The following is a 27,632-nucleotide window of genomic DNA, read 5'->3' on the forward strand; positions in this document are numbered from 1 at the left end:
TGAAGGTTTCATGTCCTCATTGGGCGGATCCCCTCTCGTGGTGCCGTCATGTCTCATGAAAAAACACATTACCTGGTATGTAATACCCGTGTTTATGTATTTTTCTTTAAGGGAATGAGCCACATACATTTTCAGTTTTTTTAAACAACCATTAATACCACATACAAGGGACAAATATCGTCACACCATGACCAGACCACATATTACCACCACATAGTCACCGAATAATACCACATACAGTCACCGAATAATACCACATACAGTCACCGAATAATACCACATACAAGGAACAAATACCGCCGCACCATGGCCAGACCACATATTACCACCACATAGTCACCGAATAATACCACATCCAAGGAACAAATACCGCCGCACCATGGCCAGACCACATATTACGACCACATATTACCAACACATAGTCACCGAATAATACCACATACAAGGAACAAATACCGCCATACCATGGCCAGACCACATATTACCATCACATAGTCACAGAATAATACCACATACAAGGAACAAATGAAACAAATACCGCCATACCATGGCCAGACCACATATTACCATCACATAGTCACAGAATAATACCACATACAAGGAACAAATACCGCCACACCATGGCCAGTCCACATATTACCACCACAGTCACAGAATAATACCACATACAAGGAACAAAACGCCGCACCATGGCTAGACCACATATTACCACCACATAGTGACTGAATAATACCACATACAAGGAACAAATAGCGCCACACCATGACCAGACAACATATTACCACCAGATAGTGACTGAATACTACAATACTGATCATTAATTAAAAACACAATGCTAAGTGCAATTGTATACAGAAACTCTGTATTTACCGTCGGTGTACAAGTAACACACTGACTCACCAATGACGTCTCTAGCTGAAGTCCTTCATCTTAGCTTTTCTTTTTCATCCAGCACAGACCACCATCACTTCTTCCAGCCAGGACTCGTCTCTGCATGAAATAACAATTACCTAGAGCACGGCTTCCAGAGCACATTCCCCACTTTTTCCCTTTCTTCTACACTCCACATCTGAATACAGACGTGCACCCACCATTAATACATAATTGGTTATTATGTAACCCACCATTCCAAATATAAGTTATAATCCACCACTGTGCACCTACTAACTATAAATGCCACTTTCCCCATTTAATATATAAATTAGCACCTGTACTCTTTCCCCTAATTCATTACCAGGCACTTCAACCTCAACGCCCCCCACTATGTACCTCCTGCTCTTACCCTAACCTCGATTCATTATATGTACTTGCCCCTCCCACCTCAATTCATTGTCATGTCTTTCTCTCCCACCCTCTGTTCATTACCCCACATTCAGTACATCACTTACTCCCCCACACTCAAAATTCTTTATTTGTTCTCCAGATAGATCATTTGCTCTCCTCACCCCCCACCTTCAATTCATTATTTGCTCTCCTCACCCCCTCACCTTGAATTAAATTGCTGTGCCCCGTCACTCACACGGAATTCATCATTTGCGGTCCCCCCGTCCTCTCCCCCACATCATCATTTGCGGTCCCCCCGTCCTCTCCCCCACATCATCATTTGCAGTCCCCCCACTTTAATTTGAAGTCCCCTTACTTCATCCGTTGCAGTCCCCTATCACCCCTCACTTCATCTGCTGTGCCCCTTCATCATTTGCCGCCCCCTTCCATTTCATCATGTGCAGTCCCCCTTACCCCCCCACTTCATCTTGTGCAGTCACTCTTACCCCCACATCATGTGCAGTCCCCTTTACCCAATTCATGTGCAGTCCCCCTTAACCCCAATTCATCCTGTGCAGTCCCCCTTACCCCCCACTTCATCCTGTGCAGTCCCCCTTCATCATTTGCAATTCCCCTTACCCCCCATCAAGTGTAGCCGCACTCCATCATGTACAGCCTCACTCCCCCTTCATCATGTGCAGCCCCACTCCATCATGTACAGCCCCACTCCCCCTTCATCATGTGCAGCCCCACTAACCCAACTCTGTCATGTACAGCCCCACTCCCTCCACTGCATCATGTACAGCCCCACTCCATCATGTACAGCCCTACTCCCCCCCCACTCCATGTACAGCCCCACTCCCCCTTCATCATGTGCAGCCCCACTCCCCCCACTCCATCATGTACAGCCCCACTCCATCATGTACAGCCCCACTACATGTATAGCCCCACTACATGTACAGCCTCACTCCCCCCACTCCATCATGTGCAGTCCCATTCACCCCCCTCCATCATATACAACCCCATTCACCCCCTTCCATCATATGCTTCCCCATTCACCCCCCTCCATCATGTACAGCCCCATTCACCCCCCTCCATTATGTACAGCCCCATTCACCCCCCTCCATCATGTACAGCCCCATTCACCCCCCTCCATCATGTACAGCCCCATTCACCCCCCTCCATCATGTACAGCCATATTCACCCCTCTCCATCATGTACAGCTGCCCCATTCACCCCTCTCCATCATGTACAGCTGCCCCATTCACCCCCCTCCATCATGTGCAGCCATATTCACCCCCCTCCATCATGTGCAGCCATATTCACCCCCCTCCATCGTGTACATCCCCCTCACCCCCCTCCATCATGTACATCCCCCTCACCCCCCTCCATCATGTGCAGCCATATTTACCCCCCTCCATCATGTACAGCTGCCCCATTCACCCCCCTCCATCATGTGCAGCCCCATTCACCCCCCTCCATCATGTACAGCCCCCGCACCCCCCTCCATCATGTGCTGCCATTTTTACCCCCCTCCATCATGTATAGCTGCTCCCTCACCCACTGAATTCATTTAAAAATAAAAAGTTTCCCATACTTGCCTCACAACCGCTCCCCAGCAGCTCCTCTTTGCAGCCAGCGTCCAGGTACATGTCGGCGTCTGCGCGATGACGTCATCACGCAGGCCCGACACCTGACCCGGAAGTAGAGGGAGTGGAAGCTGTGCAGCTGTCAGCTGTGTGACGGCCGTACACAGCTCCCTACCCGATATACTGTGACGCGGGCGGCTGTATTTGATGCCGGCCGCGTCACAGAAAAGAGGGCACGGCCGCACACTGTTCCGGATCGCGGCTGTGAATCTCCCCGGTTCGGGGAACCGGCTGCTTTTTTAACAACCGGTTCCACCGAACTGGGGAGAACCGGCTGAATCCCACCCCTGCTTATCTCCTTTCAAAAGATTTATGACCACAGACCCCATCAAAATTGAATGTGCAGACAAACAAAAGTCTGTAAAAAAAAAAAAAAAAAAAAAAAGATGCAAAGGTTTTCATAAATCCAAATTGTAAAAATGATTTTTAGCCCCAAATACTCCTCAAATTATTCAAGTCAGCACGTAGGCTTCTATCATTTCTACTCTTTTCCAACTAAAAAGCCATTCATATGATTATCTGTCAATCACGTTGGCTCTGACAGAGGGCATGCAGCATTTTTGAGAGTAATTGGCCTCATGTGACAGAAGCAGAGCATTTCCCCTTTTCTTCTGTATGTCAGCACTGGAGGAAATGATGTATAATGATAGTTTTCCCAAACTATATCTAAAGATAAAAGTCAAACTTTTGTATAGGACCCTACAAAAGGCATTAAGAGCCCATCATCCCTCAAGGGTTGTAATTCTCAAGCAAGTCTGTGGATATTTGTCGGCAATTATGGTGATTTGCCAGTTCTAGTAATGGGTTTAATATGGGATAAAGTGCAATTTAAGGTAAGAATCTTAAAAATAAATACATTTTTGGGTCCAGGTAATGTTTTGTTTGGAAGATCTCAACATGTAGAGATCTTGGATCCTTTTTCATTAAGTTATGAAATGACTTGTGCTTTTTGCTACTTGTGTTGTGATTTATACTTTTATTCATGCACAGGTAAAAAACCTTTACTCCGAAGCAATAAAGAACATCACTTCTTGCTGGGGCACTCCTATGGCACTAACTGGGTGGAATATGACGCTACCGGATGGTTAAACTATGTCAAACAAAACCCAGCCTCGCAGAATGCCGCTAGCTTGCTGCAAGATTCCCAGAAGTAAGATAATTCTAAGACTTATGCCAGGGGTTGAAAAATCACAACCTTTCGTTATTTCTGTGAATTTATTTCCTACTTTTTTGACAGTTTATTAATATTGCACCACGATCTGCTGATTGAAGAGTGACAATGCACTATCAAAAAATATAATAAATTGTATATATTTGAGAGTCCCAATCAGTTCTTTTTATATGAAAGTTGAAGTGAACTAATGGAATTCCTTCTTTTCACCTAGAGAGAAAATAACACTTCAGTGCTGGTGCCATTCCAGCGTTATTGGCACTGGCTCTTTTGGGCATCACAGGACACTACGTCATGCGATCCCTGCAGTCAATCAGCACTGGCTTCACTCTCCTACGGATGTAATTGACCTTTGGAGGAAGTCAGAGCTGTGGCTGCTTTCCCATTTCTTCTAGATGTATTGATTTGTCCAAAGAGAAGAGAGTGATTGGTTGCGGTGATTGCGTGACATAACAATGTCATGCGAGCCCCGGAAGAGTCAGTGCTGACAGTGCTGGAACAGTGCTGCCGCCGGATGTCAGTTTGTGTTCTTATTTTACTAGGGGAAAAACATCGAGATTTAGAAGGTGTTGTCCGAGTAGTGGACAACACCTTTAACTATAATAGGAGCTACTATTGCAACAGTTTATGTAATATTTAGGAGGGATGGCCTTTCATAATTAATGGTGAGCGGTATTCTTGAAAAGTGGAAGTGTTTAGGAACCACTGCAACTCCGCTACAGAGTTACAGACTACATAGTTATAGTTCGTAAAGACCTCCAAACTTCCTCTGTCATGAACATCAAAACATGGTTTTGCGAGCCTTACATCACCAAGCACAATGTTAAATGCTGGATAGGGTAGTGTAAAGCAACCACTGCAGACTGCAACAGAAAACATGTTCTGTGGAGGGACAAATCGAGCTTCTCTATATGGCATCTGATGGTTGAGTTTGGATTTGGAGAACGTTACCTGCGTGACTGCATTTTGCCAGCTGGCACTATTCTTTGAAGGGGGGGTAATGCTATTAGTTGCTTTTCAGTTGTTGACCTAGGACCCTTATTTCTAGTAAAGGGAAATCTTAATGCATCATCATACCAAGACATTTTGGACATTTGTTTGCTTCCAACTTTGTGGGAACAGGTTTGGGAAGGTCCTTTTCTATTCCTTCATGACTGTGTCCCAGTGCTCAAAGCGAGGTCCATATAGGCTTGGTTGGATAAGTTTGATGTGGAAGGATTTGTTTATCCCGCTCCGAGCCCTGATCGATGACCTCATCACACTTTTGGGGTGAACGAGAACAGAGATTACGAGCCAGGTTTTTTCATCCAACGTCAGTGTCTGACCTCATAAATGCTTTTCTGAATGAATGGACAAAAATCCCCTCTTAAATCTTGTAGAAAGCCTTCCTAGAAGAGTAGGACCAACTCCCTATTAATGCGTATGGTTCTAGAACGGGATGTCACATGTAAAGCGCCATGGAATAAATGGCACTAATATAATAATAATAATAATAATAATAATAATAATAATAATAATAATAATAATAATAATAATAATAATAAAAATAATAATAAAAATGTCATAAAAGCTCATGATAGGTGTGTATGTATACATAGGTATGTAAGGGAAATAGATGGCATGGGACTAAAATAACATGAAAAAGCTTGTGTGTGCCTGTATATAAAATGGAGGGCCAAAAGTATCTTGGGTGGTCTCGGATGGGGTAAAATCGAATGAATTCCTTCTTAAAATTATGTGCAAAGAAAAGTTGCCAGTAGAAAGTCAGTGACTGTGTAGTGCGGATACTTCCATCTTGACATATTTTAATATGATTCACCATTGTTTAGTGAACTTTTCTGAAAATAAAATGTTATTTTTGTAAAACATGTATAGTTTTAAATCGTGTTCTTACTCACCCGCAGGAAAATAATTAGCAGCTTATTTGCTGGCAGAACGGGCACAGCAACAGTCTTATCGGGTTCAGTAGCTGGCCTGGAGGGGGGGTCCCAGCTGGCCCTCCGCAGAGCCACCAGCATGCGAAAGACATTTACGACTGGCGTGGCAGCTGTGAAGAAGAAGTCGCTGTGTATTCAGATTAAACTTCAAGTAGTAAGTGAAAATGTTCTATGCTGTACAGTATGTGTGTATATATAATGGTTCTTGTCATTCCATTGGTTGAACACACCAGATTCTAGGGTTAACCTCGAATTATCTACTTTTTCTAAAGGTTCACATACTTTTGCCACTCAGACAGGTGATATTGGATCACCTTTGCTCAATGCAAAAATGACAAGTCTAATATTTTTGACTCATTTGGTTGATTTATTTCTTTTTATATCTACTTTTTAAGACTTGTTTGTAATTCTGATGTAGTTTTAGGCCATATGTATGCAACTGGAAACTTCTGAAGGGTACATAAACCATTGTATATGTGTATATTAGTGTATATAATACATTTGTTCTGTATATGTGTGTAGAATATAGAGGCAGGTATGGGAATAAATGCTGCAAAGTAAGAATGTTTTTTTTTTTTTTAAATAGAAGTGTTAGTGGCTTATTTTTGCCAATGAATAAAAGAAATCTAAATCAATATTTGCTGTGACTGTGCTTTGGTTTTAAAATCGCATCTATTCTTCTAGCTATACTTCAGTCAGCGATCTTGTAGGATAGACAATTATTTCAAACAGGTGATAATTTTCACCATTTTTAATAGGATGTTGTTGTCTGAAAAATCACTGTGGAATTAATGGTGCTATATAAGTGAGCTAAATAAATAGGTAGGTTGAAACTGTAATTAACTGATACAGAAAAAGATTTGCAGGAGGCTTACAACTGGGTCAGGAACAGCCAAACTCTACTACAAAGTTGAGGTTGTGGAAGACTATTTCATGCCACAGGTCATACACCATGGCAAGAGTGAGCACAGCAACAAGACACAAGGCAGTTATACTGCACCAGCAAAGTCTCCCCAGGCAAACATTTCTAAACAGACTGAGGATTCAAAACTTCTGTTCAAGTGCTTTTGAAGAAACAGGCAAAGTTGAGGACCGTAGATGCAGTGGTCCGCCAAGGAAAGACTCATGCTGAGTTCCCTTTAAATTGGAAGATGTCAAGCAGTGCCATCAGCTCATTACTGGCAGCAACCAATGGGACCTAGCTACCCCCCAACTACTGGTTGGAGAAATCTGGCCAGCATTGAATTCTTCATGGAGGAATTTTGGCCAAAAAAACAAACATTCAACATGGAAATAAGGACAACTGAGTCAACTAGGAGTAAAAAAAAAATACATATAGGAACTGGGGGGCAGAAAAATGACAGGTGGAGCTCTGGACTGATTATATATATATATATATATATATATATATATATATATATATATATTTGCAAGAGGAGGCAGTTTGTTTGATAAAGGGCTAGATAGCGGCAAAATGAGTGTCTGCAGGAGCAGTAATGCATGGTGGAGGTTCCTTGTAAGTTTGCGGCTGCATTTCAGCAAATGCAGTTTGGATTTGGTCATGGCAGATAGATAGTTATCCATCTTACAATACCATTAGGAAAGTGTTTGATATCAAATATATTCTGCTGCAGGACAATGACCCCAAACATACAGTCAATGTCATTATGAACTATCTTTAACATAAAGGAGAATAAGAAGTCCTGGGAGTGATGATATGGCCCTACAGAGCCCTGATCTCAACATCATAGTCTATCTGGATTTACAAGAAGAGACAGAAGGATTTGCATGAGCGACATCCACAGAAAATCTGTGGTTGGTTCTCCAAAATGTTTGAAACAACCTTCCTGCTGAGTTTCTTCAAAAACTGTGAGCAAGTGTATCCAGAAGAATTGATGCTTTGATTTTGTTTTGAAGACAAAAGGGTGGATAGCCTAACTATTGATTTGATTTTAAAGTTTTCTTTTGTCGATTCACTTTGCATTTTGTTAGTGCATAAAAACAATAACTTTTTAATACATTCTCTAGTTTTGAAAGCATTTATACTTCGTAGCACCTGCCTAAAACTTTTGCTTTGCACTTTGTCACCAACATATCAATGTCAGAGTAGACGCCACAACCTGCCTGCTTTGTGGAAGTTCATAAAATGTAAATGATCTAAAAACATGGAGGGAAACACTTGTCACGACTCTGTTGTCAGATGACCCGGTACCAGGGGCGCCTTCAATGTCCCTAACGATAGGGGGCGCCCTAGCACGCCCTGTTTCCTAGGTTCCTTCTGAAGGTAAAGATGCCGGGACCACATACCTTGTCTTATCTCCTGAATCTGCTCTCCGTCTGTACCCCTCCCCCACCCAAGGAAGAGGGGAGCAGTGCAACGTAGTACACAACCAGACGAACAGTGGAAACGGAAAATACCAGGCATACAAATATACGCTCACATATAACAGAGGATGGGGTAAAACAAAAGTAAGTGAAGAAGGGAAATTATCACACTCACTAAACCAAGCAACAGTCACTGATTAAATCCACCAAACGCCTACTCTTATAACCACCAACTACTATCCTCTCAGTCATGCAGCATAAGCTAACTCTGACAATGTGTGTTAGTCAGGACCCAGATTATATAGGGGATAGAGGTGGCTAACCATTCTCAGCTGAGAGTTCTAGCTCCCAGAGCTCTCAATATGGCAGATTAACCCCTGTACTTCCAAAAGAAATTTACACTGTTTAAAAAGAAAATGAAGAGCTTCTGTTCAGTGCAGGATTAGGAGAAATCAGACGCTGTTGGCTTCTGGCTTCTCTCTGCCGCTGTAACCCCGTGACACCACTATTGCAGTTTGCATCCATTATAATAAGCCACGTGGTACCACCTGCATGGTAATAAAACTTGGACAGGATTGCTCATACCTAAATTATGTGCAAAATTCCCCATGGCATTGTGGCAGCTTCAAAAAAATATCTAATTGCTTTGCATGACCGACATGATAGTTATTGTTACAGCAAACACATTCATTTCCTCCTTGGTCCTGAAATGATGAATGTGTAATAATTACTCTGCTTATTAATCTTTCAAAAGGATCTGTTTCTCTGGTCTAATTGTAGTTTCTTGCCCTGTTCTTTGTGGACTTTATTAATTCTGGTTTTTCTTGTTCTTTTTAGGATGCTCTAATTGACACAATTAAGAAGTCCAAAATTCACTTTGTCTACTGCTTCCTGCCCAAAGCGGAGTGCTTCACCAGCGAGGCCCGGCTGGTACCATCTGCACGGGTTGGCTCCAGCGAGTCAGACCTGTCAGGAGAACGTTGTGATGCAGAGCTGATGCAAGTCGATGTTCCTCTGCTGCGAGCTCAGGTTCGGGGGTCCCGCCTGTTGGATGCTCTTCGCATGTATAGACAAGGTAAATTATCTACTGATTACAAATTCCAGCATTCGGTTATTGACGTCTGCAGCTAAAGCTTGTGTCTGAAATTCTGCCATATATCAGCTGAAACTACTTGAGAAACAGAGTATCTAAGCTCTACGCGATGCATCCACTTCTGAGACTTTCTCCCCAAACATCATGGCATTAAGGCTCCGTGCACACTTGTCTACATTTTTCTAGTTTTTTTTTTCCTTATCATTGAAAACAGCAATGGAGTCATTTATTCCACAAATCTAGTGTAACAAAAAAATGACATTTCGGCCTGACTCTTCATCAAATACACTGACGCCAGAGCGTGACGAAAAGACGTAAAAAGAGGAGATATTTGGAGAAATGGGTGACCATCTATTGCTAAAAAATGGCATTGTGTGTTTTTTTGTTTTTTTTTATATATATAATTTTAGACAAAATTCCTAAAGGGAAAGGGTGTGTAATGTAGATCTTGAAGTTGAAATGTAGCTAAATTTTTGTGTTGTAATTTTTTTGTACAGTTATAGGTAATGCTCAATTGCTCAAAAAGCAGCTTTTTATTGCACAGCTGAGATCCTGCATTGAGTGGCGCGAGAGGTGTAGGAGCTCATGAGCCTGTACACAGAGTAAGGGTTCATAGACTTTCCACTGAGCTACATCATTGCATCGGCCTGACAAGTTGTGCACTTCAGAGCAGATCTGTGTGCATTCAGTGGGGTTCTCAGCACACGGACCACTAATGAGTTGCAGCAAATGTTAGTACGTATCATATAAATGTTAGAATGCTAGATCCTCCGCTTCAAAGTAAGTGAACTGGGTTATAGCAGAATATCGCGCAGTGTTAAAGTCCGGTTGTGGCAAGTCTAGGGGTGTCAAGCTTTTGTGCTCGTTTTTTAAACATGCAGCCAAAAAATAATTACTGGTTGCTACTAGCAGTATATGAAATTCTCTCGCACACTTAACACTAACGTACTATATACATGCAAATCTCACCTCTTGCTTTTATAGTGGATCCAAAATGCTCATTTTATTGTCAGACAAGAAAATCGAAAAACATAAAATGAAAAATCTCTACAGCTGTACAAGATATACATATGTGTGACTATGAATGCGCGTGTGTATGTATGTGTGTATATATGTATGTATGTGTATATATATATATATATATATATATATCACTTATGCGGAATCAATCCAGTGTCTGCTGGGTGATCCAGAAGATAACCAGAGTGGCGCAGGTAAGTATAAGTCTGGGGGCGGGGACCTTAGATTAGAAGCACCGCTTCAGCCCTACAATAAAAAACAAACAAACACTGGAATGGCGCTTTAAATGTAGCGTGTTCTAAAGCATTGCAAGCCTGACCCTGGTATTGCTTGCCACCACTTGTCTTATAACACTTTTTAGTTCTTGCCTGTTTTCAGTTAGGAACAACATATTCTTTACTTACCAGCAAGAGGTGGGGCTTACTTGGCCATGTAGCAGCTTTGCATTATACTTCATGCTATAGCATTTCCAAGATCATAAGCAGAAAGTGATTCCCTTTAATAGGGACATAATACATGGCCGGGGGTCCTTTTAAGTGGGCTATATCAGCTCTTTCAGCGGCTGCTGTTGGGCTATAGTTCAATATTATTTGTACAGTACATTTAGAACACATATTTTGGTGACCGTGTCCTTTTTAATACTGACACATGTTTTATAACACAAATGTCCCTCTCAGTCCAAGTGGCACTAGCCTGTTTTAAATTAAAAATTTCCATTTTCCCATCTCTAATGGGTTCTGGATCACCTGGGTACTTCTCCGCTCGCTCTTTGTCAGTCGAAGATTGTGGATTTAAAAATGCTGCTCATTATGATTTAAAAAAAAAAAGGGGAAAAAAGACAAAACCTGGTAAAATAAACAAACAACCCCCCCCTTCAAAAAAAAAAAAAAATCGATGTACATCTCCGAGCAATTTGATCAATACAGGCTTCCTACTGAGCTGGTGCTGGATGGTGAATCAGTCAATAGACAGCGACAGATTAGGAGACAGAACATAAGCGTCCAGGTCTCAACAGTCAATTGAAGTGGAATTCTCAAACAATTGCGAGCCGGAGCTGCTTTTCCAATAACCAGCTCGGTGCTTGATGTAATTACACACATACACACAATCGCATTCAGCTCCTCAATCTCGTGTATAAACGAATTTCAGGTTGTTTTCATGTTATGTTTGCAGACACCTCCGCACAAACATGGCCTTGAGTGCCGCTCCCGCTTGTTACATTATCACTTCCAGGTCTTTGCATATGTGAAACAAATCGTTGCAGAGATTTAAGGACCTTTTATAAATGTCCTGAGCTTCCAATAATTTTCTTTTTTTGTTTTGCTTTTTTTCCAACCAAAATTTGGTGTAAAGTCATGAGAATACAAATGTATTCACTAGCTCCTTTTTCCTTGACTGCTTGTGAAGAGGTGATCAAAACCAAGCTGTATAAAATATATGTATTCAGGGGATATACTAAATCCATACTTCCTATCTTTTCCAGAAACGATACACACACACACATTAGCCACATTGAACAGATCCCGCCCCTATCTTTTGTATTGAAGCATCTAATGTGTATGTGCAAATGTCATAGTGAAGATGGGGGGGTGGCAGGTGAGCTGTGGCATCACTTATTGTGATTGGTGGATCTTGTGTTGTCAACTGTGTTAGAGGCATTACCTGTCATTGTTATCCTGCCACTGCTGATAATGAGCCTTCTGAAAACTCTTCCTGAAAGGACTAAAAGTACTAGTCTGAAATGCCCTAGTGGCCAATGTGAAAATTGCAAGATTGCTAATTCGGTTTTGAAATAAAGTTTGTGATAGGAAAGAAAGAAAAATTGCCAAAAATTTTGAGAAAGTACATAAAAAGTGGTTTGGTACCGTGTTAGCCAGTAGAAAAAATATATAAAGTGCTCTCAGTGAAAGAAACTCACACTCTCACTGAGAGCACTTTTATATATTGAGAAAATGCATGTGATACATAAACCTGATTTAAACAATAAGTCATTTTCTGATGACACATGCCTTTAAACAGAGGTCGTGCCAGTTTTGTTGTCTCTTACTTCAGCTCAGCATATAAACCTTAGTGAAGGCAAAATAAACACTGCCCTTTTTGACAAAAACAAAACAAAGTGGTAACATAAAGCACAGTCCTTGTGGTAGCAGGGATCTGCCCACTCAGGGTTTAGCAAAAACACACGGTTCAGGTTGGCCAAAACACAAACACATCGCTGGAGTTAGCCTCTCCAGACACAATGAATACTAAATGCCTCAGGAGGCTAACTATTAAACCCCCTGACCACACCTTGGGATGGAGATAAGGTGGACTGCTTCCCACCCGCTCTATGACTTTCCACACAAACCCAGCCCTTAAAATGGCCAACCACTGTCAACACATAGTGTGCTGGAACAAACATCTGGGTTTCAAATCACTGAAGCGAATAGCCTTAGTGAGACACATTTCGCCTCCAGCACTTTTCCTGTGACTTTGCCACATATCCCTCCCCCCTTCTGCACAAAGTCAGGGGTTTTGGCACCTTTGCTCTCTAAGCAGGGAAGTCTGGACAGGGCATCTCAGGCCTATGCTCTACGTGGAAGCTGAAGTCCTGGAGCACCAGAAAACACCTACTCACCCAGGCATTCTTCCGTTTCCTTTCCCTCACCCATCTCAGGGGCACATGGTCTGACTCTAACCTAAACTTACGGCATAACAGGTAGTACCTCAGCGTTTCAATTGCCCATTTGATGGCTAAGCACTTTTTTTCCATGATGGCGTATTTTTTCTCATAGGCAGAGTTTTCTTCTTAAGTATAGCACTGGATGTTCCTCCTCGTTTACTTCCTGTGACAACGTCGCACCCTACCTGACCTCTGAGATGTCAGTCTGGACCACAAACTGCTTAGTGAAGTCCGGTGTGACCAAGACCGGCTGTTTACATAGGGCGAGCTTCAACTCCTGAAAGGCCATCTCCGCTTCAGAGGACTATTTAGCCATTGACGTCTTTGTGCCCTTAAGAAGATCCGCCAGGTCGGTGCAGTTTATAGAAACATGTCACTTTTGGGTATTTTCTATCGTATAGGCCCCTCAAAGTCACCTCAAATGTGATGGGGTCACTAAAAAAAGGTTTTGTAAATTGTGTTGGAAAATGAGACATCACTGATCAACTTTTAACTTCCTAACAAAAAGAAAAGTTTCAAAAATTGTGCTGATGTAAAGTAGACATGTGGGAAATGTTATTTATTAACTATTTTGTGTGAAATGACTCTAGTTTAACCCCTTAACAACCGCTGATATGCCTTTTAACGACGGCAGTTATGGGTACCGCAAAAAAGTCAGATTTCCCATTTATTTCTCTCTCCTCTGATGTGATCTAGCACATTAGAGGAGAGCGAAATGTTGTCCCCCGAGCCCCCCTCCCCAGTATCTGTGATGTCCCCCGGTCCCTCCAGCTGTTTGACTGGTGCATGAGTGCGCCTGCTGAGATCTGCCAGCCGGCACCTGGCAACAATAAGAGATTTTTCCTATTAGTTAATTTTAATCACTGTGATAGACCCATTGATTCCAGCCAGTTTTGGGTTCAAAAAGGCAAACTGTCCTCTCTCCCTTCTGAGCCCTGCCACGCGCCCAAACAGTGGCTTTCCCCCACATACAGGGTATCGGTGTACTCAGGAGAAATTGCACAACAAATTTTGTGGTCCATCTTCTTCTGATACCCTTGTGAAAATAGTTTGGTTCCAAAGTAATTTTTTTGTGAAAAAAGTAAAATGTTCATTTTTTCCTTCCACGTTGCTTTAGTTCTCGTGAAGCACCTGAAGGGTTAATAAACTTCTTGAATGTGGTTTTTAACACATTGAGGGGTGCAGTTTTTAGAATGGTGTCACTTTTGGGCATTTTCTGTCATATTGACCTCCCAAACTCGCTTCAAATGTGAGGTGGTCCCTAAAAAATAAAATGGGTCTGTAAATTTTGTTGGCAAAATGAGAAATTGCTGGTCAACTTTTAACCCTTATAACTTCCTAACAAAATAAAATATTTTTCCAAAATTGTGCTGATGTAAAGTTGACATGTGGGAAATCTTATTTATTAACTATTTTGTGTGATATGACTATAATTTAAGGGCACAAATATTAAGTTTGAAAATTGCTAAATTTCAATTTTTTTCATAAATAAATGCAAGTAATATTGATAGTTTTTTTCGTGACATACTGTACTTCATGTTAGCGGTAAAAAAAATATCTCGGAATCGGTGGGATCCATTGAACCGTTCCAGAGCTATAACCTCAAAGTTACAGTGGTAAGAATTGTAAAAAAATTGGCTTGGCATTAAGTACCAAATTGGCTGTCACTAAGGGGTTAAATAGAAAAAAAAACAAATTACCGTTTTTTTTTTTCTTTTAAATGAAACTCATGGCGAAAACATTTTACCACTGTTCAGTGCGATCCATTGAAACGTTGGAGTTATTACCTCATAAAGTGACCTTTGTCAGAATTGTAAAATTTGACGTAGTCATGAAGGTGAAAACAGGCTTGAGGGTGAAGGGGTTAAGAATTTTCCCAGATCTCTGAAACATTTTTACAACCTTTAAAATGTATTTTATATGTATTGACACAGTAGTTATGGCCATTTTAGGTAAGTAAAAAATGTTACAGATAGAATGGGAGGAATAGGGCTAAGCAACAGCACATGTGAAAAAGACTTGGGTATACTAATAGATCACAGACTGAATATGAGTCAACAGTGTGATGCAGCAGCAAAAAAGGCAAATGCAATTCTTGGATGTATTAACAGAAGCATACAGTCTAGATCACGTGAAGTCATTATTGCCCTCTACTCCTCTTTGGTCAGACCTCATCTGGAATACTGTGTCCAGTTTTGGGTGCCACATTTTAAAAAAGACATCAACAAACTGGAGCAAGTTCAGAAAAGAGCGACCAAAATGGTGACCGGTCTGCAAACCCTGTCTTATGAGGAAAGGTTGCAGGATTTGGGAATGTCTAGCTTGCAGAAGAGAAGACTGAGAGGAAACTTAATAGCTGTCTACAAATATCTCAAGGCGCTCCTTTTCATATTGATATGACATACACCGGATAGCGCCAACTTTCATTTGATGTCTCTTCACAGCTCCACTTGATCGGCTCTTTCACATTTGCTCCCTGCTACTCTGGCCCACGAGGTCTTTTGTGAGCATTGACAAGATTATTCCCAGGGTAAGGCTTTTGTGCCATTATCCTTTTTCTGCAGTATTATTTAATATATTCTTTATTACTTTAAATTTTTTTATTTTTTGGAATTTTTTATTTTTTTATTTTTATTTTTCTGATGAACCTTTCTAATATTGTACATTAAGGCTAAGTGCACACGTACCGGAACTCTCGCGGAAATTACCGCGAGAATTCCGGAATTCCAGTCCGCGGGAAAATCGCATTTTAAATTCCCGCGATTTTCCCGCGGAAAAACTAGCATTTTGCAAGCGTAATTAGCTTGCAGAATGCTAGCGTTTTCCAAGCGATCTGTAGCATCGCTTGGAGAACTGATTGACAGGTTGGTCACACTCGTCAAACATAGTGTTTGACAGTGTGACCAACTTTTTACTACTGAGGCCGCCTATGCAGCATCAGTAGTAAAAGATAGAATGTAAAAAAAATAAAAAACTGTGTTATTCTTACCCTCCGACGTCCCGCGCATCCGTTCCCAGTAATCCTTTGCGAAAATGCCCGCGATGACGTCAGTTCTCGCGGGATCGCGACGTCTCGCGGTCATTCGCGATTACGTCGCGCGAATGACCGCGAGACTTCGCGATCCCGCGAGAACGGACGTCATCGCGAGCATTTTCGCAAAGGACTACTGGGAACGAGAGTGTGAAGAGAAGCGGGAAGGCTGTGCGGGACGTCGGAGGGTGAGAATACAATATTTTTTATTTTAAATTCTTTTGTTAACAGGGATATGGTACCCAAAGCCCGGAGGACAGTCTCCTCTCCTCCGGACTGTGGGTACCATCCGCAATTGTTCTGCTTACTTTCCGCATGGTGTGCACAGCCACATGCGGGAAATAAGCGGAACAATGCATTCCTATGGGTGCAGGATCGCCGCGATTCCGCAAATTAATGAGCATGCTGCGGTTTTTACCGCGAAGCGATTCCGCCGCGGTAAATACCGCAGCATTAGCACAGCATTGCGGAATCCCATAGGAATGCATGGGATGCTTATTTTTCGCGGCAAAATCGCGCGGTTAAAACCGCTGCGGAAACGCGAAAAAAACGCCACGTGTGAACTCAGCCTAAGGGTGTGTGCACACGCTGCGGAATCCGCTGCGTTTCCGCAGCGGTTTTGGCCGCTGCGGACCCGCAGCAGCTTTAGCTGCGGTGTACAGTACCATTCAAATGAATGGGGAAAAAAAAACGCTGTGCTGACGCTGCGGAAAAATCCGCGCGGATTTGCTGCGGTTTTGAATCCGCAGAAAGAATTGCATGTCAATTCTTTCTGCGGAAACCGCTGCGGGTTCCTATCTCCACCATTGTGGAGATAGTGAATCCGCAGGACCAAACCGCAGGCAAAACCGCAGATAATCCGCAGGTCTTTTGACCTGCGGATTATCTGCGGTTTTTGCAAAATCCGTGCGGATTAATCCGCAGCGGATTCCGCAGCGTGTGCACGTACCCTAAGTACTTGCATACCCCTTCTAAATTTTGGTTCCTTCTCTATTCTGTTATCATTATGTTCTGCAAGTTTGTGTGGTCCATTCTATACAGAGAATGATGATTTATTATTTAATATAGCATTCATATTGAAATTATTGATATCATGAGTGTATTCAATCATTGACTATTATTACTATACTTACCCATGTAATGGTTGCGCCAGTATTTTTTATTTTTTGATATAAAACTTTCAACTCGTGTCTTCTATGCTATATTAATCTAAATGTACTGTTTTAGTATTCCTGCATCTATTTTTCTACTGTGATTAAGTAGTTATGATATTTTCTTGTATGCTATGGTTAAAGTATGTTTGACTCACTTGTGAGCTACTTGTCATTCTATGCAGCACTATATCAGATGTGACCCAGTTGGTTCTCGTTTCATTAAGGAAACCAGCTTTTTTTGATGACTTGTGATATATTCTTCAGGTATTGATAATATTTTGTTTCTTTATTTTTTTCTGTTATATGACATCTAGTCTGAAGAAGGTCCATTTTAAGGACCGAAACGTTACACAATAAATGTCTTGTGGAAAACTAAAGCTGTGAATAAAACGAAAATTCTTTTCTCTGCAATTGGGAGTGCCAGATTTCATATTTTTTCATATACAAATATCTCAAGGGCTGTCACATTGTAGAAGGATCATCTTTATTCTCATTTGCACAAGGAAAGACTAGAAGCAATGGGATGAAACTGAATGGGAGGAGACGCAGATTAGATATTAGAAAAACTTTTTGACAGTGATCAATGATTGGAACAGGCTGCCACGAGAGGTGGTGAGTTCTCCTTCAATGGAAGTCTTCAAACAGAAGCTGGACAGACATCTTTCTGGGATAATTTAGCGAATCCTGCTTTTGAGTAGGGGGTTGGACCAGATGGCCCAGGAGGTCCCTTCCAACTCTACGATTCTATGAAATGCTGCTAGTCCCGTTTGTTTGTTGTTCTACTTGTTATTCCCTTGTATTCATGAACTGCAATTCTACGTTGACCTGTGTCACAAGTCGGCACACACTAATGTATACCAGAATAGCTTGGTCATTGGACAGCTTCTCTGAGAGTCTCCTGGATTTCAATCCACTCCCTGGAGTTTCAACACATCCATAATCTGCATTTGCAGAGCTGGAGATGGAACAATGGTCACATTTTTCACTCTTTCATGTGCAATTCCCTAACCAGTGCGGGACACAGCTGGGGTTGTGCTACTCACTTTTCAAGCGCAATTCATAATGCAGTGTGGGACAAAGCGGAGATCGTGCTCCTCATTCCTTCATGCCTTATTCCTGATCCAATGTAGGACACAAGGAGGATCGTGCTTTTCACGCCTTAATGTTTGACTCCTGATCCAATGCAAGACACAGCGGAGATTGTGCTCCTCACTACTTTGTGTTGGGCTCCTCCTTACTCCTTCGTTTTGAGCTCCTCTTCCCTTCGTGTGTTGGGCTCCTCGTCACTCCTTTGTATGTTGGGCTCCTCGTCACTCCTTTGTATGTTGAGCTCCTCGTCACTCCTTCGTGTGTTGGGCTCCTCTTCACTCCTTCGTGTGGTGGGCTCCTCGTCACTCCTTCGTGTGGTGGGCTCCTCGTCACTCCTTCGTGTGGTGGGCTCCTCGTCCCTCCTTCGTGTGGTGGGCTCCTCGTCACTCCTTCGTGTGGTGGGCTCCTCGTCACTCCTTCGTGTGGTGGGCTCCTCGTCACTCCTTCGTGTGGTGGGCTCCTGATCCAATGCAGCAGCACAGCAGAGATCATGGATGTGCGATCCAACTGTTTTTGCACTTCTGTGAAGGGGAGAGAACAGGGATTGTGTGTGTGCGTGTGTGTGTGTGTGTGTGTGTACGTGATCCTAGAGGTTCCATACTGCCCATATACTATATTCAGCAGTGATGATGTGTATATTGGTTATTCGAGTTCAGGCCGAAAACCATGTAGGTTGGAATAACAAACATCCCTAGAGTGACATCACAGCCTTTGTGACCAGCACGTAGTAAATATCCATTTAAAAGGAATATATTGCTTCTTTTTTAAATCTCAATGTAATAACCTTTTTTTTAAATGGAAGAGTGATGGAGAGTGGGGAAAAAGGTGTGGGGGCTCCATAAATAAATAAATTCTGGACAATTTTGTTTTATTGCATAAAGCTCTTTGTGGTGTTCACTTATACAGCACATGATTACCTATTAGTATAGTCGTCATCATGTGTCCTGTTGTATTTCTGTTTTGTAGGTTATCCAGATCACATGGTATTCTGTGAATTCCGGAGACGGTTCGACGTCTTGGTTCCTCACCTTACAAAGAAACATGGGCGCAACTATATTGTTACAGATGAAAAGAGGGTATGTTTCCATTACTATGCAGTACTGAATCTTGTGAGGCATCTGGCAGTATACACAATACTTTACTCCAGGAGGCCAAGCCCGGCATTATGCACAGAATGAAGATAGGTGCTTACTGTGCAAAAATGCTCTTTGTATCACAGTAAACTTTTATGGTATTAAAAACCTTTTATCTACAATACTAAACATGACATGGTTTTCTGATACTCTGTCACAAGATGTCTATGCTGTTCATGTCTGCGTGGCCATCCAGTGGTTGTGAAGTGAATTGCAACCCATTAAGGCTTGTTGACAATAATTTAATCAGTTTGTGTCAAGCTGAATTGAAATCCATAGCAAAAATCAAGCTAAGTTAAGGGTGGATACATCTGTGCCAGGTCTAGATCTGTAGCTCCCTCGTAAAGAACTCAGGACTGCTCGGTCGAGCGATCCTATCTATGAGGGAGTCATGAGAGTTAGATGTCAGCCAAACGAGTGTTCAGCCATCAGTTATCGAATTTGACCAGGTCCTTTAGACTTATATGATTTTCACATATCCAATTAAAGGCAAATTCTCTTTGTCTGGAATTTAATTTTTCAGATTTCCTTATGGTCAAACATCCTTAAAATTATCCCAAAGACTTTTTCAGAAATTCTGTTCAGAATCGCGGTCATCAGTTTTGTTTTTATTTCTTGAATTTTGCACCTAATTTTTAAAGTTTTTTTTGTGTGTAGCTCTGTAGGTTTAGAAATCTTTTCTTTCTTTAGCAAATTTCCTGGTTCCTTACACATAATCCAGAGTTAAAGGGAAACCTGTTTGCCAATTCATGCTGTCCTAACCACAAGCAGCATGAGTCAATGTCTGACTGCACGATTGTATTCATTTGTTTTTCTCTGAAACACTCCAGCATTTCACAGAAAATATAGTCTTTAAAATATGTCCGGGGATAGTAGCCAGTCCAGTGCTGCCCTAGCTGGATTTTTCATGCGCCACTCCAGGTGATAGACAGGTCTCTTATTTAAGGAGAATCACACTTATTTAAGGAGAATCACACTGTCCATCACTGGAACAGCACTCGATTAGTTTCGTCTTTGGCTACATTCCTGGACTGATCTTCAGACTATATTTTTTTCCTAAACGCCGGATCATTTCAGAGCGACATACTGTTGGGCTCTGATCCATACTGCCTGTGGTTTGGGGCAGCATAAGTCGACAGACAGGTTCCCTTTAAATAAATCATTCTGACTGATTGCTGCAACCACTAGGGGGAGCTCTCTGCATACATAATCCTAATGTGATTAAACTCCATAGATTGGTATGTAATAAGCTGGTGTGATGGCTGCAGGCAGCATGCGGTCATATGGACTCTGCACTGAGCTAGACCTGAGTAATGTTATTACTAAATATTCATATTATTAGTATTAAATATAGTCCAATATTCTTGACATCTCATCATCCCGCAGTACTAGAATTTGACGACATCTGTAGAATTTTTGCTTTGCTGATAGGAGTTGGCATCAGCTTGATTTTTGTAAAATGATGCCCTTAGTTGAATGAGTGATTTTCAGCTTGTAGCAGGTAATGCTTTCAGGGAATGAATGCAGCTTTTTGCCTGTGGTACTGCTGGCTCAGGCCCAATGTTTCTGAATTGAATTTCTATAGTAAATTATATGGATGTCCTGTTCCACTTTGATGTCTTTCTCTGTAACTCGTGCAGCGACAATTGCATTTCACAGCAGCGGCACATCAGGGTGATGACAGTAAATACCATCGGGCTTTGCCAAATTACAATTTACTGAATTGTTGGGGTAGATCCAGTTTTTATGTTTGTCAACCTGACTATCTGGATCAGAAATACATTTTAGCTTTCAGTTTTGTTGGATTGTTTGGATGCGTGCAATTGTACAGCGATGCTGTAAAGAGTGATTTGTGTGTAGGAGGATCTGTTCTGTGTGCTGAAAGTACTCTACGTCTGATATACAGTGGGGGAAAAAAAGTATTTAGTCAGTCAGCAATAGTGCAAGTTCCACCACTTAAAAAGATGATAGGCGTCTGTAATTTACATCATAGGTAGACCTCAACTATGGGAGACAAACTAAGAAAAAAAAATCCAGAAAATCACATTGTCTGTTTTTTTTTTTTTCATTTTATTTGCATATTATGGTGGAAAATAAGTATTTGGTCAGAAACAAAATTTCATCTCAATACTTTGTGATATATCCTTTGTTGGCAATGACAGAGGTCAAACGTTTTCTGTAAGTCTTCACAAGGTTGCCACACACTGTTGTTGGTATGTTGGCCCATTCCTCCATGCAGATCTCCTCTAGAGCAGTGATGTTTTTGGCTTTTCGCTTGGCAGCACGGACTTTCAACTCCCTCCAAAGGTTTTCTATAGGGTTGAGATCTGGAGACTGGCTAGGCCACTCCAGGACCTTGAAATGCTTCTTACGAAGCCACTCCTTCGTTGCCCTGGCGGTGTGCTTTGGATCATTGTCATGTTGATAGACCCAGCCACGTTTCATCTTCAATGCCCTTGCTGATGGAAGGAGGTTTGCACTCAAAATCTCACGATACATGGCCCCATTCATTCTTTCATGTACCCGGATCAGTCGTCCTGGCCCCTTTGCAGAGAAACAGCCCCAAAGCATGATGTTTCCACCACCATGCTTTACAGTAGGTATGGTGTTTGATGGATGCAACTCAGTATTCTTTTTCCTCCAAACACGACAAGTTGTGTTTCTACCAAACAGTTCCAGTTTGGTTTCATCAGACCATAGGACATTCTCCCAAAACTCCTCTGGATCATCCAAATGCTCTCTAGCAAACTTCAGACGGGCCCGGACATGTACAGGCTTAAACAGTGGGACACGTCTGGCACTGCAGGATCTGAGTCCATGGTGGCGTAGTGTGTTACTTATGGTAGGCCTTGTTACATTGGTCCCAGCTCTCTGCAGTTCATTCACTAGGTCCCCCCGCGTGGTTCTGGGATTTTTGCTCACCGTTCTTGTTATCATTCTGACCCCACGGGGTGGGATTTTGCGTGGAGCACCAGATCGAGGGAGATTCAGTGGTCTTGTATGTCTTCCATTTTCTAATTATTGCTCCCACAGTTGATTTCTTCACTCCAAGCTGGTTGGCTATTGCAGATTCAGTCTTCCCAGCCTGGTGCAGGGCTACAATTTTGTTTCTGGTGTCCTTTGACAGCTCTTTGGTCTTCACCATAGTGGAGTTTGGAGTCAGACTGTTTGAGGGTGTGCACAGGTGTCTTTTTATACTGATAACAAGTTTAAACAGGTGCCATTACTACAGGTAATGAGTGGAGGAAAGAGGAGACTCTTAAAGAAGTTGTTACAGGTCTGTGAGAGCCAGAAATCTTGATTGCTTGTTTCTGACCAAATACTTATTTTCCACCATAATATGCAAATAAAATGAAAAAAAAAACAGACAATGTGATTTTCTGGATTTTTTTTTCTCAGTTTGTCTCCCATAGTTGAGGTCTACCTATGATGTAAATTACAGACGCCTCTCATCTTTTTAAGTGGTGGAACTTGCACTATTGCTGACTGACTAAATACTTTTTTTCCCCACTGTACATCCATAATCAGACACTGGGATAGCGGTACATGTAATGAGGATATAACATAGTAAGGCTACTTACATTGTAGGCCCTCTGATCTGATGGTGGTCATAAAGTATAAAGAAAAGCATATTTCCAATCAGGAGCCACTGCCATGGACTTTGAGGTCTTACTTGTGCAGGCTAAGGCTAGTTTCACATTAGTGTTTTTTGCGCAGCGCATCGTGCGCGACCATGCGCATGCTTCATGCGTACCTATGTTTAACATGGGGGGGTGCATGGTCTTGCATTTGCACGCGTTCGTATGCGTTTTCGTGCGCATGCATTTTTTTCAAGGTGTGCGCCTAAGCGCGCAAGATGCAACCTGTTGCATTTTTGGGTCCGCCGAAAGGAGTAAAAAAAAAAAAACGCATACGCACACTTATATTTATACATGTAAATGAGATCCCCTCTCGGGCGTCTTTTTTCTAAGCTAAAAAGCCCAACTTTTCCAACCTCTCCTCATATGAGAGGCCTTCCACCTCTTGTAATAATCTAGTTGCCCACGTCTCACGGGATTATCTGGGGGGAACGTTGGTTATCTGACCACTGCAGCCTGCACTGGATTCCTGGGCATAACAAGAGGTTTATTATGCCTCTGTTTTTATTTTATATGTTAATTTTAATTACCTAATGTTTTTAAGGCCTCATATTTAGAACAACTGAAGGATTTATTCTATGACCAAGAAAAATACTGCAGATTTACATGTTATCTCTTGTAAAAAAAATCTATTGTAAATATCTGTAGCCTAATTTTTCTTAGCCAAATTATCTAGTTTTTTTTTTCATTATTTATTTTTCTAATAAGCCTTGTGATTACTCCAGTGCCAGCTCTCCACCGCTGCCCCTGACTTTGTTGATAGGGTGAAGTGACCCCACTATTACAGCCCACGTGACCACTGCAGCCATTCACTGGGCTCAGCGATCTCATACAGACTACCTCTGCATCTCCACTGAGCCCAGTGATTGGCTGCAGCGTTCACCTGAGCCGTAGTCATGACATCACTGCTGCAGACTGCCAACAAAGACCTAGCAGCAGATGAGGTTGGCGAGTAAGACTTCGTTTGTTATTTTTAACATTAGTAAGTTCTGCCAATATTAAAAAAATAAAATCTTGAACTTTTTTTAATTTGAGCGTTTGGAGACAGAAGGTTCAAAGTCTCGATTGACTTGATGAATGGTCCTGTCCTGGACTTTTTTTTTTAAATTAGTAATTGCCAGTCACACAATATCCAATAGGACGGCACCTGCATCCAGGTGGATGAAGAATAGAGCTCTGGTTGTGCTCTTCATTCACCGAGGAAGCGAGGATACTGTATCGGGTCCTTTTTCACAGGCAGATAAATTGCCTATAGCAAACGGCAATCATTGGTATGGGAAATTGATAGTCTCTGGTTAAGGATAGTTTTATCTAGCAGTGATCAGAAGGAGGCCTTTATGAATGATTGTTTATGCAATTGTTCATTTTCCTCCCATCGTTAATGTTGGCCTTACACCCCTGTTTACATGCGGGGATATGCTGCAGGAAAACAACCATTTTAATCCCACATAAAATATGCAATCTGTTACTTTTGTCTTCTGATCGCTGGGCATATTACACGGAGCAGTTGGCATTGAAGGTGCTGTGTGGCGAAAACCACTGATCGCCTATCCATGAATAGGTGATAACCGAATGTGCTGGGGTAAGGTGTTATGAGCATGCTCAGGTGTTATGAGCATGCTCAGGTGTTAGCAGAGTGTCTTCAGTGTGCTCGAATAATATGTTCAATTCCCTGCGGCAGAATGTCTTACGGCTGTTTGTTAGGCAATCCCTGCACATGTTGCAGCTGACAGTCAATCCCTGCATGTGTGTTGGTATCGAACAGCCGCGAGACATGCAGCCATGGACTCTCGAACGTATTATTCGAGCACGTCGAAGACGCTCGGTTAGCACCTGAGCATGCTCAGATTACACCTTATGCGAGCACATTCGCTCATCACTAGTGGTAGCTTACTGATTAGCGGGGAACCGACCACAGTTGCAAAATGAGGCAGTTTTATCATTGTTAGAAATGATCGGCAGTGCATATGCTTTACTGTCGCCCCAGTCATTCCCTTTAGAGTAGCCCCACATAGAATGACTGTAGCGGTGGTCCCGCATGCACACTGCTGCTTCTCTCTAGCGGGGATAAAAGGGCCCCATCTGGAATAATAATCCCTCATTCTGGTCCCTGTGGTTGGACACCTTCTGCTCAATAAGTTGTCACCTATATTGGATGCGTGGTATTTTCCTTCACCCCTTTTAAGCGTTCCTTCTGAACTTTGTCATCAGCCCGTGTAAAAAGCAAAATAGCGAGATGGGAACACCTCTAATCCTTATCTATACAAAATTCCTTTGGATGTACAAGTGTGATCTCCATGTGTTTTTAAAGAACACTGGAATGAGAAAATGGCTTTAGAAGTGAATTAATACCACCTAAGCACATGTAAGTGTTGCTCTGCCTTTTAATCCTTGTTGTTTTCATATATTTGTATTGTGCATATTTAATGTCTCAACTTTATAGCAACTTTTATCTATGTAATTACTGCCCTTTTGGGAATAAATGATAAAATCTATCAGCTCTGTCTCCATGCTCTAAGAAACGAACTATGCGCCTTTTTTAGATAATCGCTACTAATTTGGGGGTTTGCCACAGACCCGCTTAATTAACTCTCTGATTAAGTAAAGTGTGGCTGGTGGCAGCGTGGTGCGTGTGGTTGGTTAGGCTGGTTGGCAGTCTGGAAGGGTCTTATATTGCTGAATGAGTGGTTGAGGCCACAGCATTGATAATTCCCTTACTGCAGTAGTCTAATTGCCCGTGCACAACAAGCAGCCCATCCGGCGACTAATTATCCTAGGTGCAGTTCCCTGACTGACCTGAGGGGTAAGGGGGGCGCCGGAGAGCTGCGAGTTCCAAAGTGGAACTGAGAAAGTGGGATATACATAAATCCCCGCAGTTCTTGGAAGGTTGTTAGCAGTGGTAGGGCATCCAAAATACCCCCCTGCGGGGGTTAGAGCATTGTTAGAGCAAGATTAGATTGCTGTGTTTTGGTCACACGGTGCCAGTGATGGGATAACTAAGATAAGCCCCCACTGTGCCTGTGATAGCCGTGTGCCGGCAGTGCGTCGGGTCCCTCCGTCCGCTGACAAATCCGTGTCAGTGGTGGGATCGTCACGTATTGGTGGCACTGGCCGTGCTGTTCGTCACATCACTGAAGGGGAGCTTAATCGCCTTTTCTCCAAATCACACCTCACAACCTGTGCACTTGACCCCATCCCACCTCCTCCCCAACCTCACCACCACACTTATCCCATCCCTAACTCACCTCTTCAACCTATCACTACCGTCTGGTACCTTCCCTTCTGCTTTCAAGCATGCCACAATCACGCCTATCCTTAAAAAGTCAACCCTCGACCCAACCGCTATGTCCAGCTATCGCCCAATATCATTGCTTCCATTCGCTTCCAAACTCCTGGAACAGCACGTCCACGCTGAACTTTCCTCCCACCTATCATCTAACTTGCTCTTTGACAATCTACAATCTGGTTTCCGCCCCCATCACTCCACTGAGACAGCCCTGACCAAAATTACTAACGACCTACTTACAGCCAAATCAAATGGACAATACTCTATACTCCTGCTTCTAGACCTGTCCTCTGCATTTGACACAGTTGACCACTGCCTCCTACTACAGATCCTCTCCTCCTTCGGCATCAAAGGCCTTGCCCTATCCTGGATCTCCTCATACCTTTCCAACCGCACATTCAGCGTCTCCCATTCCCACACCACCTCCTCATCCCACCCTCTCTCTGTTGGAAGTCCCCCAAGGCTCTGTTTTAGGACCCCTACGCTTCTCAATCTATACACTTGGTCTGGGGCAACTCATAAAGTCCCACGGATTCCACTACCACCTTTATGCTGATGACACTCAGATCTACCTCTCTGGCCTAGACGTCGCCTCTCTGCTGTCCAGAATCCCAGAGTGTCTATCAGCCATATCCTCCTTCTTCTCTCGCTTCCTCAAACTCAATGTAGACAAATCTGAACTCATCATCTTTCCTCCATCTCACAGATCTTCCTTACCCGACCTAGCTATAACAATTAATGACATCACACTTTCCCCAGTACCAGAAGTCCGCTGCCTCGGAGTAACCTTTGACTCTGCCCTGTCCTTAAAACCGCACATCCAAGCTCTTTCTACCTCCTGTCGCCTCCAGCTCAAAAATATTTCCAGAATCCGTCCTTTCCTCAACCCTTAATCTACTAAAATGCTTGTGCATGCCCTCATCATCTCCCGCCTCGACTACTGCAACATCCTTTTCTCTGGTCTCCCTGCTAACACCCTCGCACCTCTCCAGTCCATCCTTAATTCTGCCGCCCGACTAATTCATCTCTCTCCTCCGCTTCTCCCCTCTGCAAATCTCTTCACTGGCTCCCATTCCCTCAGCGTATCCAGTTCAAATTACTAATGCTGACCTACAAGGCCATCTATAACCTGTCTCCCCCATATGTCTCTGAACTAATCTCCCTATACCTTCCCTCACGTA

The 27,632-nt window shown here is 42.6% G+C and overlaps 1 protein-coding gene across 4 annotated transcripts in view; it reads left to right on the forward strand.

The window, feature by feature from the left end:
• MYO18A (myosin XVIIIA) overlaps positions 1-27,632 on the forward strand; it is a 410,894-nt gene that overhangs the window by 249,161 nt on the left and 134,101 nt on the right. For all 4 annotated transcript variants that reach the window (XM_073565477.1, XM_073565478.1, XM_073565479.1 and 1 more), the window contains 4 exons: positions 3,903-4,062; positions 5,988-6,174; positions 9,183-9,420; positions 19,361-19,470. In XM_073565477.1, coding sequence (XP_073421578.1) covers positions 3,903-4,062; positions 5,988-6,174; positions 9,183-9,420; positions 19,361-19,470 — 695 coding nt within the window. The remainder of the gene's footprint in view (positions 1-3,902; positions 4,063-5,987; positions 6,175-9,182; positions 9,421-19,360; positions 19,471-27,632) is intronic.

The sequence above is a fragment of the Dendrobates tinctorius genome, unplaced genomic scaffold, assembly GCF_039654945.1.
Source record: "Dendrobates tinctorius isolate UK_male_01 unplaced genomic scaffold, ASM3965494v1 ptg000016l, whole genome shotgun sequence".
NCBI classification, from domain to species: Eukaryota; Metazoa; Chordata; class Amphibia; order Anura; family Dendrobatidae; genus Dendrobates; species Dendrobates tinctorius.